General features: G+C 41.0%; 1 protein-coding gene across 1 annotated transcript in view; it reads left to right on the top strand.

The window, feature by feature from the left end:
* Nucleotides 1-17,105, top strand: part of LOC135071393 (protocadherin-like wing polarity protein stan) — a gene marked incomplete at its 5' end in the record, with an annotated part of 73,369 nt that extends 56,264 nt beyond the window's left edge. Inside the window, 14 exon segments of the mRNA XM_063965185.1 lie at nt 336-556; nt 2,872-2,943; nt 3,116-3,262; nt 3,940-4,137; nt 4,703-4,795; nt 4,935-5,051; nt 5,284-5,402; nt 5,733-5,921; nt 6,642-6,743; nt 7,266-7,488; nt 11,352-11,767; nt 12,934-12,996; nt 13,472-13,526; nt 14,692-17,105. Coding sequence (XP_063821255.1) covers nt 336-556; nt 2,872-2,943; nt 3,116-3,262; nt 3,940-4,137; nt 4,703-4,795; nt 4,935-5,051; nt 5,284-5,402; nt 5,733-5,921; nt 6,642-6,743; nt 7,266-7,488; nt 11,352-11,767; nt 12,934-12,996; nt 13,472-13,526; nt 14,692-14,731 — 2,055 coding nt within the window.
* Between the last annotated feature and the right edge of the window lie 2,347 nt (nt 17,106-19,452).

Here is a 19,452-nt window from a genome sequence, read left to right on the forward strand (position 1 = left end):
AGCACTTTGTAACCGGTTGAGTGGTAAATAAAGAGTCACGAGTTCACGATTTGTGTCGTCATGGGCAACTATTTTTATGTTACATGACTCACTATGATGTCGCGCCATTTCAGCGTCACGCCAAAACCACTGTTTCCATAAATCATACATACAACTGATACAACTTCTTGGACATTTTTGTTTCTAGCACATTCGTCAACTCACTTAGAAAATTATGATAGGTAATCAATTAATCATGCATGTCTCGAAATTGACTCCTGTTTTCAGAAACCCTTTATAGCTTACTATCAGGAAATCGTTTAAACTTTATAATTATTTATCTTCTTCTCTCCTAGTTCGCGTGCAAGCTCATAGCGATGTCTCTCCACTACTGGTGGGTGGCAGCCTTAGCTTGGTCGGCCTGCGACGCGTGGCAACTGCGCCGCCTAGTAAGGGAGCTGAGAGATGTGAACCATGGAGGACTAGCGGCACATATGGCAGCTGCTTATGCCGCGCCGGCCGTGGCATTGGCTTTGGCCGCGTCGCACCATCAGCAGCAGTATGGGAACGCATTGTTGTAAGTATGATTAAACTACTGTTTTGTACTGACAGATTTATAGCATATGCAGCGTGTAGAGGCGCAGCCTCGTTACATAGATGAAGAATGAGAACCACGAAGGGCTCATGTTGGTCTCGTAAAGAAACACCGTGCATGCCTTCTCCATAACACGCTGTTCAACTTGAAGAAAGGTTTTGAATGCTAGGTGAGCTGCTAGAGGCACTGTCCTATGCTAGTGGTCATAAGGTACATATCCACAGCTGCTGCATGGACTACCAAAGGCAGCTCCTTATGCTAGTGGTCGCGCGTGGCCGCGCTGGCGTGTCTTGCCGCAGCCACGTCACTTGCTTTCACCGTGCGCGATCATGTCGCAGCAGCAAATGTCTTATGACACTGATCATAGAGTCCAATCTTGTGCAGCTGCTAGACGAGCCTGTCACAGGCAATTTAATGCCTTATGTCACGGATCATAGAGTCCATTCTTGCGTAGCTGCTGGGTGAGCTGCCACGAGGGTGTGGTGTGGTGGATGGTGGTGCCGGCGGGCGCGTACGCCCTGGCAGCGCTGGCGTGCCTGGCCGCCGCCGCCACGTCAGCTGCCTTCACTGTGCGCGATTACGCAGCAGCAAATATCTTATGACACTGACCATAGAGTCCAATCTTGTGCAGCTGCTAGATGAGCCTACTACTTTGCTTCGTCCATTCCCATTTTATTTGGGGTCGGGCCTCCGCGTCATGCGTCTCCAGGCGGCTCGGTCCTGGGTTGTCTTACTGTTAACTTGGGCTTCTTTAACCCATTATAGACTAGCGGTCCCATATGGTACCACTTTTTTGTGTGTTTTAATTTGGCTCTATACATTAACACGTGAATAGATGCAGTGCTCTGATTGATGCAAGTCGTAGCCAATAGATATGGTCTATACTTCTAGGAATAAAAATTGACAGTTATTCTTTTCAGTTGTGTGTAATTGATGATTGAAGTGAGTGCTTCAAAATTTTCTCTTAAAAATTGACGCGCCATTCAAGTAAGTGATCATATTTTTTGTGTGTGATAGTGAAATACAGATTTTGTTACAATTTTGTATTCTCCATAAGTGCTCTTATTGTGAAATGGTGTAAAATTACGTCGATAGGTAATAATAATGGGAAATATTGTATGTCAAAATTACTGGTACCGTACGGTACCGCTAGCCGCTTACCGTGTCTTTTTAATTATTTTATGATTTTTAGTTTTTACTGTATTTATTGGAAAGTATGTGATATATTCAATGGTATATAAGGTATACAGAAAGATAAAGTAAAATAGTTTCCTATACTTTACAAAACCATGGTTTTTTATTTATTTTAGATGTAACTTACATGAAACATTGGCAGTTTTGGTGGACGATGAAAGTCCCAAGACGAAGTAGATGTTTAAAGAACGAATTCAATATAATTGAAACTCTCGAACAATATTAGAGTATAGAAAATGTCACGTGGGGCTATGTGCAGCAATGCAATGCCAAGCTCCATTCCAAATTTTTGAATATTCAAAGATAAAAATGAATGTTGCTTACCCAATATACAGTTTTTTTTACATTTAATGTCACACCTGTTATTTGCTTGTATATTAATACATATTATAATAATAATAAAATATATCATTTACCCTATTTTTGTAAAGTCCATGATAAAGTTATGTTTCAACCGACTGACACGGTAAGCGGCTAGCGGTACCATATGGTACCAGCATTTTTTTTCTAGATTACAGGTCGGATGATTTTTTTAATGCTTGTATATCATTATGTAGACCATAATTATGAACATATTTCAAAAAAACAAAAATCTGACACTTTCATAAAACTCAGTCTATAATGGGTTAAGGTCGTTATTGATTACGGACATCCATGTAATTCGGGGTATTCCTCGTCCGCGGGGCTTAGTTCGGATGTCTAGCACTTTTCTGGTCGTATGGTCGCCTCATGACGTGTCCGTACCACCGCAGACGGCTCTCCTGCAATTTAGCTGGGATAGTTCTCTAGCTGCTAGATGAGCCTGTCACAGGCAATTTAATGCCTTATGTCAGTAGTTATAGAGTCCATTCTTGCGCAGCTGCTGGGTAAGCTGCCACGAGGGCGTGGTGTGGTGGGTGGTGGTGCCGGCGGGTGCATACGCTCTAGCTGCGTTGGCGTGTCTCGCCGCCGCTACGTCAGCTGCTTTTACTGTGTGCGACCACATCGCAGCAGCAAATGTCTTATGACACCGATCATAGAGTCCAATCTTGTGCAGCTGCTGCTGCCTGTCACAGGCAATTTAATGCCTTATGTCAGTAGTTAAAGAGTCCATTCTTGCGCAGCTGCTGGGTGAGCTGCCACGAGGGCGTGGTGTGGTGGGTGGTGGTGCCGGCAGGCGCTTACGCTCTAGCTGCGTTGGCGTGCCTCGCCGCAGCAACATCGGCTGCTTTTACTATGCGCTACCACGCAGCAGCAAATGTCTTACGACACTGATCATAGAGTCCAATCTTGTACAGCTGCTAGATGAGCCTGTCACAGGCAATTTAATCCCTTAACTCAGTGATCATAGAGTCCATTCTTGCGCAGCTGCTGGGTGAGCTGCCACGAGGGCGTGGTGTGGTGGGTGGTGGTGCCGGCGGGTGCATACGCTCTAGCTGCGTTGGCGTGTCTCGCCGCCGCCACATCGGCTGCCTTTACTGTGCGCGACCATGTCGTGGGATTTGGGAACTTGAGGTGAGATTTTGAACTGTATTTCTTTAGTCGTAGTAATCAATATCGTACTTTCAACATTGTTTTGTCCTTGTAGTAGCTTAGTATTCACGATATATTACTTCGGTAATCAAAGGTCCACAACAAGGAAGCTATTGATATGCATCTCACTTGACGGAAATTTCTATTCACATAAAAGTTTCATCATCATCAACAGCCCTTTACAGTCCACTGCTGGACTATGAGCCTCCTTCACTATAGTGAAGGGTTTTGCCATAATCCCCACGCTTGGCAGGCGGGTTGGAGATCGCAGTTTAAAATATTGATGTTTTTCAGATAGCGCTGCTGCCCGTTCTTTGTTTGATGTGTAGTCCCTAAGTCGCCTCTTACGACACCCGCGGGAAGAGTAGGGGTTGGTGACAAATGTATTCTACTCTGCCGTCACCACACGGCATAAAAGCTTATTTCGCGAAATTACATACAGGCAGTATGTACTATTCTGATGTAAAGACTATACCTACTTCTTAGTAATAAAGTTATACGCGATAGTGTTTAATACGTGAGTAGCTTCTAGCGCGATAAGGGAGAAGTAATAACATTTAAGTTCCACAAAACACCAGTAACGAATAGTAATTAATAATGATGCCAATTATTATTTTTAAGACTACTTAACTAATTCAAACTTCTGAATATCACAACAGGATGCTTCTAGCTGTGAGCGTGATCTGCCTGCCTCTCCTGACGGCGGCATGGGCCAGTGCTTTGGTGCTGGGCAGCGAGACGGGCGCCCGGCGAGGGATGCTGAGTTCGATTCTCGCGGGGGCCATCACATTGCACGCGGCCGCGACGGCGTTGGGTCTCATCGCGTTTAATGTGCGAGCGAGAGACAATTTGCACAGGTAAAGTATACAGAAGTATTTGTAAGCATTAGGCGATTATCACACTGCGCCGCGCTCCGCCGCGGTCCGCGTGATTTCATATAAAAAATCCCGCGCGCAGACGCGTAGTCAGTGTGTTGTGCCGCGCGTGTTTTCTATACAAACTGAGGTACTTGCATACAATGATTAAATCTGTCGCCCCGCGTACCGCGCAGTGTGATAATCGCCTTATTCCTACCGTTGCACTCTAGATAGGTCTATGTATTCTCTTAAAACTATAAAAGTGTCAGTCACCTGCATATACTCTCCTCACATTTGTGAGTTGTAAGTTTGAGGCACCCCTTTTACTACCTTTACTTTTTTACTCAGCTTATTCAGTGAAGCCTGTACCAAAACAACTATTTTTTGGATCCTCGGATCTTGGGTTCTATGACCATTGCTCACCAGCGTTTGACACCTATGCACAATAGGTTTTGTAAGATTTTCATATGAATTGGAAATAAAGACAGTGTAAACGATTGATTTATAAGCTGAATCTGAATGTCAGAATTAATTCATTTTGTTGATAAAATTGTTATTTTTGTAGAACGATGCTGAGATGTCTGGGAAAGAAAGTTCCTCTGGCTGATACTTCGGTGATAGTCAGCAGCAGTGCACAGAACCTGTCACAGGTCAACAGGTATGTCAGACAGTTTTTTTAGCTGCTAAAGAAATTGTAAAGAAAATTTTAATGAAAAAACTGAATAATCAGCTAAGCTGTGGTCTTTTTAGTGTGCTTATCTTGATGTAAAACTAAAATGGTTTCTTATTCTTCCCAGGTCAGCTCTAGCATACCACAGCAGCACAGAGCCTGGCCGGCAATTGCGAAACATTGGCATCTCTGCTTCGTCCACCACCTCTAGATCTACTACTAAGACTAGTTCTAGTCCTTACAGGTATTGTTATTTTCTCCATTAATCTTTCACCCGTATTCACAAACGATACTTGCTTAAGTGAAGCAGCAAATCGAACGCACAGTTTTGAATAGAGCTCTGTGATTGATTCGTGTGTCACGCTGTATGTCCACGCGGACTGTGAGACCCCATAGTAATTTTTGTGAATACGGGCGTGAATCACATTGTTGAAAAACTCAAGAACAGTAATACAACCACATTTTTTTTACTTCAGTCGCAGTGACGGCCAATTGCGTCACACGAGTACATCGACATCAAATTACAACACCAGTGCGAGCGACATGCCGGCCTACCTCAGAGGGTTTGACTCCTCACTACACACCAGAAAAGACGGTAAGTAGTATAACCAATATACTGTGTATCATGAATCTATCATTGATAAATCTTGTTTAAAGTCTAAATATCTTACGCGAAAAACTTAATTATTGCTAGTTTCGATGGCACACGGGTCAGCCAGCCATCTTGTCAGACTGTTCCTACTTTTTGTCTGTTCTAAACGCGTTCGCCTGCCACTCGGTTTTCATGCACCCAAATTTTTTCATGCCACAAATATCGCCATTTTATTCACAAGTATATTGTTCCTGTTGATTCATTTTTACATTTGAATAACAGACCGATGTTCATTAGAAAGTAATGGACTTCTTTGCTCTATCTATCACTTAGACCAAGGCCGTCGTCGGCGCAAAGCGGCCACAGACGGCGAGACCACAGCAGAAACCGGCGAGGAGGCTACTGAAGCCACCGACAGTGACAGCGATGGAAGCGACCGCAGCCTGGACTTGGCTTCAAGCCACTCCTCTGACGACGACGAGACCAGTGGCCGCCGCGCCAGCCACCCACCTTCTGTCGCCAGTGAGTAGCCACATCATCATCATTTCAGCCATAGGATGTCCACTGGCGGATTTACACTATGCGGAAATTAGCCGAGTCAAGTCAAAAAAACAGAGGAGTGGGGATGAAATTCATTCATTTTTTCATCCCCACCCCACTGTTTTTTTGACTTGACTTTGCTAATTTCCGCGCAGTGTAAACGCAGTACACTGATGAACATAGGCCCCCAATGATTTCCATTTTGATCGATGATTAGGTCCCTCAAACAACTTAATTTATAGGTCGCTCAACGAAAGTTGAGGCGAACACGTACACTGATGTAATATTTTAATACAAAACAAACAACATATTACACAATCAAGTTCAAATAACACTTGCTACCACGCGCTTGATAAATGTCAACAAGCGAGAGAGAAAGCACTAAACTTGTCAGTACGACTACATAAGACTCAACTCTCGCTGCGCGACCTATACAGAGTCAACATGAAACCCAGCAACTAGTCTAATGGCGGCTGCGCCAGCCACTTACAAAATAAGTCAGTCAGTACCAGTATCTCAGACTCATGCCCGTTTTCACCATCAATCCCTAATTTTCAAGTGACCCGTATTAACAGGCATTTTGTTTTCATAGGGGTCTCTTCAAAATTAGGGATTGATGGTGAAAACGGGCATCAGTCTTATGAAGCAGAATGCGTAACAATATACTATTCTTTGATTCAAAAAATTATAACTTTTTTGTAGGGGATCGAGGAACGAGCGGGAACGGTGGAGGCTACTTACCAAATATCACCGAAGGGGCTCCTTTGGGCATCACGCCGCGATGGCAGCCTCATATAAGAGAAGGTACTTTACATTTTGAACTTTTAGAGCGCATTTAAGCTAGACACTTAAAGGCAGCCGTGCCATTACTAATTTTAAAACAGTATCTTTGGTAGATGTTTATTTATAGCATTCTATCTATGTCTCCTAAGGTAATAGGCTAGTTTCCTAAAAAAAAATTTTTAGTCCGTCATGTTTAATATCAAAAAATATTGGACACATATATTTTTATTTCTCAATCTAACAAATAATTACATAGTTATGGTGCGTTGAAGTTCCGCACGCACGACGTCACAACGTGCGGCACTTTTATGCAAGCATTGACGTCACGGGCCTCTTCTTATGAACTTTGGCGCGCTTTATCTCTTTAAATTTTCATTAGTTTGAAAAAGTGAAAAATACGTGTAGAGTATTTTTTGATAAGTTAACTGACGGACTAATTAAAACTCTTGCTTTTTGACCCAGGAAACATCCCTATTGTATAATTATTGTTACGACGTCCAATTTTCATAATTAGCAACTTTAAATCTGTTACTTTTCAAACAGAAGGGAACCGCCCAGAAATGGGCCGGTGGTCCCAAGAGACCGGCTCGGACAACGAAGCACTGAACGGGATGGCCTCGCCCTCCCCTAACCCGCTTCCAAACCCGGACCTGACGTCGGACGTGTACCAGCTCGGCCGCCACCGCGCCAAGCCCTCCATACTGGAGAACGTGCACGATACTTACGTGGCCAGCGTGGAAGCTTCCAGACTGCCGCTCGATAACAGGTGAGAAACAAAATAGAGAAACGCGGGTCTCAATGCGATATTCTAGGTAAGAACCAGCCAAGTAAATATAGACATTAGAGGGTTCCATGAAAAATGAGGCACTAAATGTCCTCACCCTTCCCCAATCTTCTTCCGAACCCACGGGGTTACTCCGGAAAACGTTATCCGAAGTTTTGAATGTTGCCATCCCTCTCACGCAAAGCGAGATGCCAGCATGAGCGACGGTGACAGATAGACCCGAAACTTCGTTTCGGAGTAGTCCTGCGGGACCTGACGTCAGACGTGTACCAGCTCGGCCACCACCGCGCCAAGCCCTCCATACTCGAGAACGTGCATGACACTTATGTGGCCAGCGTGGAAGCTTCCAGACTGCCGCTCGACAACAGGTGAGAATCAGCCAAGTTAATATAGACCTTAGAGGATTCCATAGACAACGAGGCACTGAATGGTATTACCTCACCCTCCCCCAGTCTTCTTCCAAACTCCCGGAGTTACTCCGAAAAATGTTGCCATCCCTTTCACGCAAAGCGAGATGCCAGCATGAGCGACGGTGACAGACAGACCCGAACCTACGTAAACAGCGTCTCACGTCAGACGTGTACCAGCTCGGCCGCCACCGCGTCAAGCCCTCCATACTGGAAAATGTGCACGATACTTATGTGGCCAGCGTGGAAGCTTCCAGACTACCGCTGGATAACAGGTAAAAAATACTTTATACACTTTTGAACGTTCCACCATGGACAACGAGGCACTGAACGATATGGCACCGCCTTCCCCAATCTTCTTCCGAACCCGCGGGGTTGCTCCGAAAAACGTTATCAATTGCTTTGAATGTTGCCATCCCTCTCACGCAAATCGAGAGTGCAGCATGAGCGACGGTGACAGATGATCCGAAACTACGTAAACAGCGTTTCGGAGTAGGTAGCCCAGACTGTACCAGCTCGCCCGCAACGAGCCAAGCCCTCCATACTGGAGAACGTGCACGATACTTACGTGGCCAGCGTGGAAGCTTCTAGACTGCCGCTCGATAACAGGTGAGAAACAAAATAGAGAAACGCGGGTCTCAATGCGACATTTTAGGTAAGAACTAGCCAAGTAAATATAGACATTAGAGGGTTCCACAGACAACGAGGCACTGAATGGTATTGCCTTACCCTCCCCCAGTCTTCTTCCAAACTCGCGGAGTTACTCCGAAAAATGTTGCCATCCCTCTCACGCAAAGCGAGATGCCAACATGAGCGACGGTGACAGACAGACTCGAACCTACGTAAACAGCGTCTCACGTCAGACGTGTGCTCGGCCGCCACCGCGCCAAGCCCTCCATACTGGAGAACGTGCACGATACCTATGTAGCTAGCGTGGAAGCTTCCAGACTGCCGCTGGATAACAGGTGAGAAACAGCCAAGTACTTTGAGGATTCCGCGGACAACTAGGCACTGATCGGGATGACCTCACCATTCCCCAATCTTCTTCCGAACCCGCGGGGTTGCTCCGAAAAACGTTATCAATTGCTTTGAATGTTGCCATCCCTCTCACACAAAGCGAGATGCCAGCATGAGCGACGGTGACAGATGATCCGAAACTACGTAAACAGCGTTTTGGAGTAGGTAGCCCAGACTAGAAGCTCGCCCGCAACGAGCCAAGCCCTCCATACTGGAAAATGTGCACGATACCTATGTAGCTAGCGTGGAAGCTTCCAGACTACCGCTGGATAACAGGTGAGAATCAGTCAAGTTAATATACATCTTAGAGGGTTCCATAGACAACGAGGCACTGAATGGTATTGCCTCACCCTCCCCCAATCTTCTTCCGAACCCGCGGGGTTGCTCCGAAAAACGTTATCCGTAGTTCCGAATGTTGCCATCCCTCTCACGCAAAGCGAGATGCCAGCATGAGCAACGGTGACAGACAGACCCGAACCTACGTAAACAGCGTCTCACGTCAGACGTGTACCAGCTCGGCCGCCACCGCGCCAAGCCCTCCATACTGGAGAACGTGCACGATACTTACGTGGTCAGCGTTGAAGCTTCTAGACTGCCGCTGGATAACAGGTGAGAAACAGCCAAGTACTTTGAGGATTCCGCGGACAACTAGGCACTGATCGGGATGACTTCTCCATTCCCCAATCTTCTTCCGGACCCGCGGGGTTGCTCCGAAAAACGTAATCAATTGCTTTGAATGTTGCCATCCCTCTCACGCAATTCGAGAATGCAGCATGAGCGACGGTGACAGATGATCCGAAACTACGTAAACAACGTTTTGGAGTAGGTAGCCCAGACTACCAGCTCGCCCGCAACGAGCCAAGCCCTCCATACTGGAGAACGTGCATGATACTTATGTGGCTAGCGTGGAAGCTTCCAGACTACCGCTGGATAACTGGTGAGAACCAGCCAAGTGAGAGTATTGTTACATCTACAACAGGTGAGAACCAGACAGTATCGCGTGACCATCGTGGAAGTTTTTAGGTTGCTAGCTCGATAACAGGTATTGCGTGGCCAGAGTGGAAGGTTCTAGACTACCGCTCGTAAGTAGTACAACTCGGAAGGTTTTGCGGATAGCGAGGCACTGAACGGGATGGCCTCGCCCTCGCCCAATCCGCTTCCAAACCCGGACCTGACGTCGGACGTGTACCAGCTCGGCCGCCACCGCGCCAAGCCCTCCATACTGGAGAACGTACACGATACCTATGTGGCCAGCGTTGAAGCTTCCAGACTGCCGCTGGATAACAGGTAAGAAACAGCTAGAGTACTTTTACAACTCGAAGGATTTCTCAGAAAATGAGGCACTGAACAGAGTGGCCTCACCCCCTAGCCCCAATTATTTAACGAACCCAGACCAGACGTCAGACTTGGTCTCCATACTGGAGAATGTGCACGATACTTATGTGGCCAGCGTGAAAGCTTCCAGACTGCCGCTGGATAACAGGTAAGAACCAAAATAGAGAAACGCGGGTCTCAATGCGACATTTTAGGTAAGAACTAGCAAAGTAAATATAGACATTAGAGGGTTCCATAGACAACGAGGCACTGAATGGTATGGCATGGTCCTCCCCCAATCTTCTTCCAAACTCGCGGAGTTACTCCGAAAAATGTTGCCATCCCTCTCACGCAAAGCGAGATGCCAACATGAGCGACGGTGACAGACAGACCCGAACCTATGTAAACAGCGTCTCACGTCAGACGTGTACCAGCTCGGCCGCCACCGCGCCAAGCCCTCCATACTGGAGAACGTGCACGATACCTATGTAGCTAGCGTGGAAGCTTCCAGACTGCCGCTGGATAACAGGTGAGAAGCAACCTAGTGATAATACTGCTATAACTCGAAGAATTTCTCGGAAAATGAGGCACTGAACAAAGTGGCCTCAACCCTACCTCAATCCTTTTCCGAACCCAGACCTCACGTCAGACTTGGTCTCCATACTGGAGAACGTGCATGATACTTACGTGGCTAGCGTGGAGGCTTCTAGACTGTGTATCGCATGGTTAACGTGGTCAATTTCTAGGTTGCTCACTCGATAAAAGGTGAGTGAGAAACTTGTCAAGTCCGTTTTGGGTGACTGAGCAGAAGTTTCCAGACGCCGCTTCATAAAACAGGTAACTAACTAGCCAAGGGAAATTACAACTCGGAAGGTTTTGAGGACAGAATAGAACTGAACGGGATGGCCTCGTTAATCTGTCCATGTAAGACCACTTATAAACCTGGAATTACGCAAATAAAGAAATTTGATTTGAATAATCTTTTCTGCTGTTCTGATGTAAAATTGTAAAGACTTATCAGAACAAAGACTTAAAGAGTAACACTTGTACTCTTTAACACCATTTCAAATCATCATTAACAGAAACCATTTCCATTTTTCTCAACAGATACGGGCTAGAAGACGAGCTTATGTACGGCGTTCTACCGAACGACGGCGAGAAGCAAGTTCCTTACGACCCCAACTATCCAATGTCTCCCACGATGTACCGACTGGCGGGAAACCCTTACGGGTCCAAGACCTACCTCTCATCAAGAACGTCAGACTACGGCTACAGCCCTACCAAATACCTAAATACTGACACCAACGTCTACGGGTCAAGGGACTTCAGGGATTCGGGGGTATCTACACGGGAGCACGACGGGTATCCCCCCAGGGATTTTAGGGATTCCGGGATTGCTACTATGTTGAAGAACGACTATCAGAGGAAAATGGATAGTCATTACGGCCAAGACTACAATGAGAGGATGTCTGATGGCTCGGATAAGCATCACCCTCACGATAAATATCTGTTCCCGTATACAGGTAAGAATTTTTAAGTTTTATAATTTTTTTGTGTTATAATGTGTGAGCACGTTGATTTTGTGATTTTGATTTTGCAATTATTTTGTTGTTATATTTGTTGCTGTTTCTTACAGCTATTTTAAACCTAATTGTTGTTAATTTTGGTTATTATTTTATACGTTTTATCCCAAAGCTTTTTACCTACGAGGCCAGACCGTGTACATACATACTTTTTGCCTATCCTCAATCAATACTTAAATTCGACTGAGCCTCATTAAAATTGGACTTAAACTGACATTGCAGTGTTTTATGGTTCACCTAACATGCAGGTGTTGCAGCCCATACTTAATGCATCAAGCAAATAAGACTAGAATACTGTGCACATAAAGTTATTATCGTATTGTTATCGGACCCAGCCAGAGCACACAGGTTGAATTTTTTTACACAATGACAATCAGCATCGTGATCCTGTCAGTAAATTCAGAGCGTACTTATTTGCTCGATCCTAGTCTGCGATGCCTGCTTATCAGGTGGCGTATTTTTGAAGTATTCGAATTCCAATGTGGAATCGGACACATCCTATGTTCAAATACGTATGCGAAGAAGATATACACTGGTCATCATAAAAATCGACCCTCCCGCGACAAGCACTTTCAAACGTATGCATCCCCACTTCCCACCAATATTGGCACCATTTAAAAGCCTAGTTCTAAACTTCATTTCATTAAAGGAAAGGTTTTTACCCCAAAAATGTATCTGTAGAAGAATCCAGAGTCACTTCTTCAAAAAATAGGTAGTTACGCATGAGCCAACTTTTATGGCTATAAAACTGTTAAGTTGGGATTAATCGCTATCCATCTGTTAAAGAGGACACGTGAGATCATTATTTGGTTTTAAAACCATAAAAATTGGTCTAATTGATCCCAGAGGTGAGCCCAAAGTGAGGTCTTTTTTCAAGTCACATTTATTGTATATCGCGTTTATGTTATTCTTTTATTAAGAAATTAAATGTGTTTTTCTTTAAGGATATTTATTGGGCTTTCAAATAACACCAATATTGTTGGGGCACCATGATTGTGTCAGTAGAAACGAGTTTTCCTGTAAAACGTAGGTGGGCCGATTTTTGTGATGAATATGATGAGTATATTTCAAAAATACGCGTCCTCACCGTTCGTTTTGCTCGCTAGCGGAGGAGGACCACGCGAGCTTGCGCGGCGCCCAGCCCTCGCGTAGTGACCTAGCGCACGCAGGTAACGCCTGGCACTTTTTATTTTTTCTTTTGCAACCTTTTTTACGTGTATAGTCTGCACCAATACTCTTTGGTATACTTTCATATTAATATTTATTTATGCTAAATTAAATTTTGAAGTGAAAGACATAAACATGCTCTGATTCATTCGGCTTTTATCATTACTAAAAATGCAGAAGACTTTTGGTGCGGTCTATATTTTATGTTATTTAATAACAATGAAAGCCCTTCTGTAACAGATAAAACACACCGTGCACTAATCCTTAGAAAGAGAGATATTTTAGCTTCTTATTTGTGTGTCTTTTATACAAACTTCCTATAATTATTGTGTAAATATTAAATGGAGCGCTGAGCTGTGTTTCTCCAAAATACTGGGTTCAAGTTCAAAATCCGGAAAGAAATCCCCGACAAACTAATGGTCCTTCGAACCGGATAAATCCTATTCTTTAGTTACATCGTCTTTGTAATTTATCCAGGTGAACCTCAACAACAAATGGGAGCGCCGCTCGCGAGTATGGGTGAGACTAGCGAGTAAGTATATGAATATAATTAAAAAAACTATTACTTTTACTTACTTCTAATTCGTCATTTGCATGGTTGCATGTTGAAGTTCAAATACAATTTTCTGAACTTGTTTCGAAGACGACTAATTTCAATTTTATTGAATTTGTAAGATTTAAAATTGATTTAAGCGCCTTACTTGTAATAGTGTGAAAAACCATAATTCAATAATTGAAAAACAATCATCCTTAAAACTACTTCTTGACTCGTATAAAGTCACGTCTACTTTTGGTCGTAAATCTTACATGTGCTTAAACCGATTTTAAGTTACACAATTATTTAATTATAAATTTTTAAAACACCTTTAATGCTAAATTGTCTATAGATGGTGGCGGTTGTATGAGAAACACTCATTGTAATCATCTTTTGCTTTGCTAACCGGTGGTGTCGCGCCATGTCATCAACATCTTAGAGAGGAGGTAAATAGTTTTCTGCATGACGTCACTTTTTAAGTATACCTAAGTACTTATTGTATGTTATTACGATAAGTGTTACATTCAGGGACTAGGTACCTACTTAAATATATGAACATGTTAATGGGCTTATGGGTCGAAAGATGTTCTTTTACTAGCATAAAAGTCACTTTCACTCAGAAATTCTTCTTGTGTCCTTTCATTTCTTTTAAATTAATTTCCATTTGAATTTCGAATATGGCCATACTCACACACAAAAAAAACATCACTCTGTATGTACACAAAATAACGTTAACTTTCATAAATAAATGTGTTTAAAAACTATTAAGTAATGTATAACCAGACTAAATATTAGATAATTGTCTTTATCTTTGGTCATGAACAGACAGAATGGCCGCAAGAGATTTGTGTGCTAAGTAGGCATCATCACGCTTATCACACAATCACGTGCGTCGACGTCACCACCACGCCTCTGGTTTACATGACATGATATTTAGTATTTTCCACATACTTAAGTGTGGTTTTTGTACTTACAGTTAAAACATACAGATCAGTCAGTCATAAATTCTGAAGTGGCACCAAATACCAAAATACTTAGTCCTAGCGGCCGAAAGAAGAACTAAGTTATCATATCGCTTTTGAAATAATTCATCATAAAAATGGAACATTGTAAACATTTTTATAGTTAAATAAGTCACTTATTTCTATTTTTTATTCCCCAGGAAATCTACTACTGAAGACGACGCTGAAACAAGAGTGTGAAATTATAGTACAAGATTTCCAATGAATCTCAATTAGTTAATTGATTTTACTGTGTATATTATATTATTGTATTTAATTTAAGGGTCTAGCGTTAATTTTCTGCAAGACTGTCTTTTACATCAGTAATCCACTGCCATAGTTTAGAAGTAAATGCTATTTATTTCAACTTGTGTAATCTAATTTGTATATTGCTTAAATTTTGGACATTTTAGTTAACTATTCACATTCCTTAGATTATGTAGAAATAAAAATATTTTATGAAATGACAAAAATGTATGTATAATATATAAGTATAGCTTGAATGCTCCTTGCCTATGGTTTAATAGCGCCATCTGTTAGAAGTTTAATTTATTAGACTAAAATGAATTGAATGTTGGTGCCTCCGCGCGGTATCGTGGGAAGTCCCATTGTGGGTTGTGGTGTGATTAAATAGGTAATTTATTTTGAATGTGAGAAAATGATAATTTATAATAGTATTTTTAATTTACATTACAAACCATTGTGGATGTATTTTGCATAATTGCATGATTTCACGTTGGAATTAGTATTGCCATGGACTAATATAATTTAGTATTGCCAGTGTTAAATGTTTCAACGACAAAAGCGATTAAAATTAACGATATTAAAAACTAAGTAGAAATTGGGACTTTTGTATAATGGGACGTCCCGAATATATCGCAACACAACGCTATTGGGGACACATTTCTGACTTCTGCGCTGCCGTTAGGAGGTCCTAAGAGGCGTATTTACCGGGACAAGTGCAAAATAAAATTATACATTATGCGTATTTTAAATACATGGTGTTCTTATTTAGAGAAAGAAAGGAATGGCATCCAAAGTCAGTCGAGTTATGTGTAAATAGTCAAGTTATTGATTAATTAAGGCATTATAAGTTCACTGTATAAAGAAGTGACTTAAATTTTTTCATACTTTAATCGTCATAGTGATAACATCAATAGTAATACAGCGTTGTTCATTTATTTATTAAACTTGTATTGCTAGATCGTACATACTTTCTATTAATTAAAACAATAAAAGTCATACCATGGTCTTAATTACTTTAATTCTGTTTTCTTCATTACAGAGTAAGTAATCAATTTTTACAGAAAATAATAAGATCACTATGTCGATTAAAGACTCATGTTTATTTATTGTATTTGAGATATTACATACGAGTAGGTATGCATGATATAGGTATGATTCGTTTATTATATTGAAAGCATTAATTACATGAAACTATTTTTATAATAAGAAACCAAAACATAGATAAATTAAAACCTAGTGTTTGTAATAAACCAAGAAAATTGACTTGAGGAATTAAATAAAGAAGGAAAACAATTAGGTTACATTATGTAGTTTTTAAAAAATAAGGTTTAATTTCCGAACTAGGGGTTCCAAGCAAATAGAATAGAAAATCATATTGTATGGGATAAAGGCTATAGTGATTTTCCAGAACATTTTATGCTATGAAAGTTATCGTTTCACATGGGAAAGGAAAATTTTAGATAGTAGGTATTTTTAGTCCCATCGTCACATCACGATGGGTTTATTAGGTAAAATCGGGACTCTTAACTTGTGTGAAATACCTACAATTATAGATTTTTTCAATAGGTTGACGATGATCACTATAGCGTTTGCTCTGGTTGGGGGCTTGGGGGGCGGTTTTATGTTTGTACATAAGAGTGTTGTGTGCATTTTGAGCGTTTTAACGAAGAGTCCACCTATTTTGTAAATAAATAGATTTTTACACTTTGTAGCTTAAAAGAAAGTAGATAGTAAGAAAGAAGCTTTATTTAAGTATCTCTGTAGGTGACACATTGCCATAATTTTTGTACATTATGAGTTTAATAATAAGATATTCGACTTGGTAAATTATACAGACTTACAGCAAATTGTAGGTTGAATAAGTGGTCAGAAGTAGGAAAATCTTAAAACCACCTTTTAAACTACTTTCCCATTTCAATAATGAGTAAAAATTACACTTACAGTCTAACAATAAGATAATTATTGTATAGTAATGTAATACTACGAAAAAATGACAAATCCAATTCTGAACTAGGAATAATACTGGTTCAAAAATGTAACCTTGTAAGATCCTTTTTCCTAATCAGCAGTAGGTATCTAATTTAACGGGTATAATACGAAAATTCCAGGCATTTTGCTTCAAATTATGCTTTAAATGTATTAGAATTTTATTTGTAATTCCTTCAGTCTTGTGATAGGTCATCTTCAATTTTTCTTTACAATCCGTTTTGTGATAATATGCTCATTTTTGTAGGTACCAATATTAATCTCAAATACCTATAAGACATGTGAAAGAAAGGTGACATCTGAATTGTTTGTATTGAAATAAATTATTTTATTGCTAAAATATTATGTTGACTATTATTTCTTTTATCCCATAATTCAAATTCAAATATTTTATTCAGTACATAAGCCCTTTCCAGGGCACTTATACACGTCCTTCATAAATCTTTTATTATTATTATAGTTCATAAATCCTTTAATATTAAATAAATCCTGTATTCGTTTTCAAATAAGTAATAGGTATAATATGAGTGCCCCTGAAGCGCTAATTGCTTTTCTTCACTCTTTATAAGAGGCATCAGTGAAGTACACTCCAAGATATTCAATCAAATAAGAATTAAAAATAGCTGAAGCAAATAAAATTCCACCTGAGAATTCCACAGACATTTGAGACATTCAACAACATCAACATCTACAGCTGCTCCTCGTGATTTTCCCGTTGAGCAACTGCTGAAAATGTGCGCTCTAGTAGTCCTATGCCCGTTTTCACCATCAATCCCTAATTTTTAAGTAACCTCTATGGTAACAGGAATTTTGTTTTCAAGGGGTCACTTAAAAATGAGGGATTGGTGGTGAAAATGGGCACTAGTCCACTAGCGCAGGGTTTCCCAATTTTTTTTTGCCAAGGAACCCTAATTGATTATACTTTTCCTAGCGGAACCCCCGTACTACACCGCCCGCACGCCCGCCCTGCCCCCTCCCTTGTGCGTATACAAGTCGGTGCGAGCGAACAACGTCTGTCACGAAACGTGGGATAATATTTTTTACGGAACCCTTGCGGCCTTTCCACGGAACCCCAAGGTTCCGCGGACCACTATTCGGGAACCGCTGCACAAGCGCCTCTAGCGACTAATTCGAGCGCGATATTCCATTTCCCGTAAGTTATGACGTCCCACATAATATGACAGCCAGTGCAGTGGGCTGTGGCCCACAGCCTGTGGGACAATGTGCATAAAGCCAGAGGCCACTAGTAGCAGTCTCGGGTCGAGGGGACGCCTCGACCTCAATGCCCGTTTTCACCATCAATCCCTAATTTTTAAGTGACCCCTATGGTAACACAACAATAATTTTGTTTTCATAGAGGTCACTTAAAAAATTAGGGATTGATGGTGAAAACAAACAAGGATTTTAATTTTATAAAACCATTTTATACTTGACTCTTTCGGGTCTAGCATAGCATAATCATCGGCCGAGAGGTCCCGGGTTCGATTCCCGGCCGGGTAGAAATTGAAATGAAGAATTTAAACTTTATTTCTGTGACGGGACTAGTGAATTGTCCTAAGTTAATAGACGAAATCAATTACACTGAATGTAATTCCCCTTTCTTTCTATTACTACCATAACAGGAGTGTGGGGTATGCATAAATAACAACAACTAACTTTTATCTATTTATTCATCAACATACATAATATCTACATTTGCACAAATAAAGTATATTTAACTTAGAAATTACATCAGTAAATGGTACTTATGATGACTGATATAATACTTTCTCAATCGTTTTGTTCCAAGTGTACACATGACTTTGTGCCAAGAGCTCGCCGACTCCGAGGTCCAACAATGATGTTCCAACATAGTCTATGGCATTCACATCAACACCTATAGTTAAGTTTAATATATAGGGATATGAATTTACGAGTACAATAAATTAGCAAACAGGAAAGCAAACTAATATTTACAATTGGAAGTAATAATTTTTTTCCAACAATTTTAAATGGGGTTATTATGATTTTAATATTCATAGAATATTTTCCAAGAAGAGACAGACATGAAAAAGAGTGAAATACATATTGAAATGAAATGCTAAGTTACAGTCATCAATTCGAAAAATATTTTATTTTGCATTTGTAACTAATTACTATGACAATTGTGTAAATTCAACTATAAAATACTAAATTGTCTCTTGGTGAAAAATAATCAAAATTTATGTACACTATACGTTAAGCACAGGCTATTGCTTTTAAAAAACCAATGAAAGCTTTCACAAAACTGAATCAGGTCTCTTGGAATGTTTAAGCCTTTAAACAAATGATTAGATACTCCATTGTATCAACTATGCAACCATTAAAGCTATGACAACATCAAAGATAATAAATATAAGATTCCTCCATAGCAAGATTTTCATTGGATACATAGCGTACCTAATCAATATAAATATGTAGTAGGGCACTGAGTTAGATGATAACAGACACAAAATGTGCCATTTAAATGTTGACAAAACACTCCAATATGATACAAACAGTTACAAATGTCTGTACCTTAGCACAAAATGCAATAACTGAAAAATAGATAAGTCTATAAGTCAATTTACAATAAGTTAATATGTTAAAAGTTATACTTTTTATAAAATATGATAGTGCTAAGATCAGATTTTGTTTACAAGACTCCATTAACAGTATTAAAATTAAATGTA

The sequence above is a fragment of the Ostrinia nubilalis genome, chromosome 4 (genome assembly GCF_963855985.1).
Source record: "Ostrinia nubilalis chromosome 4, ilOstNubi1.1, whole genome shotgun sequence".
Taxonomy (NCBI): Eukaryota; Metazoa; Arthropoda; class Insecta; order Lepidoptera; family Crambidae; genus Ostrinia; species Ostrinia nubilalis.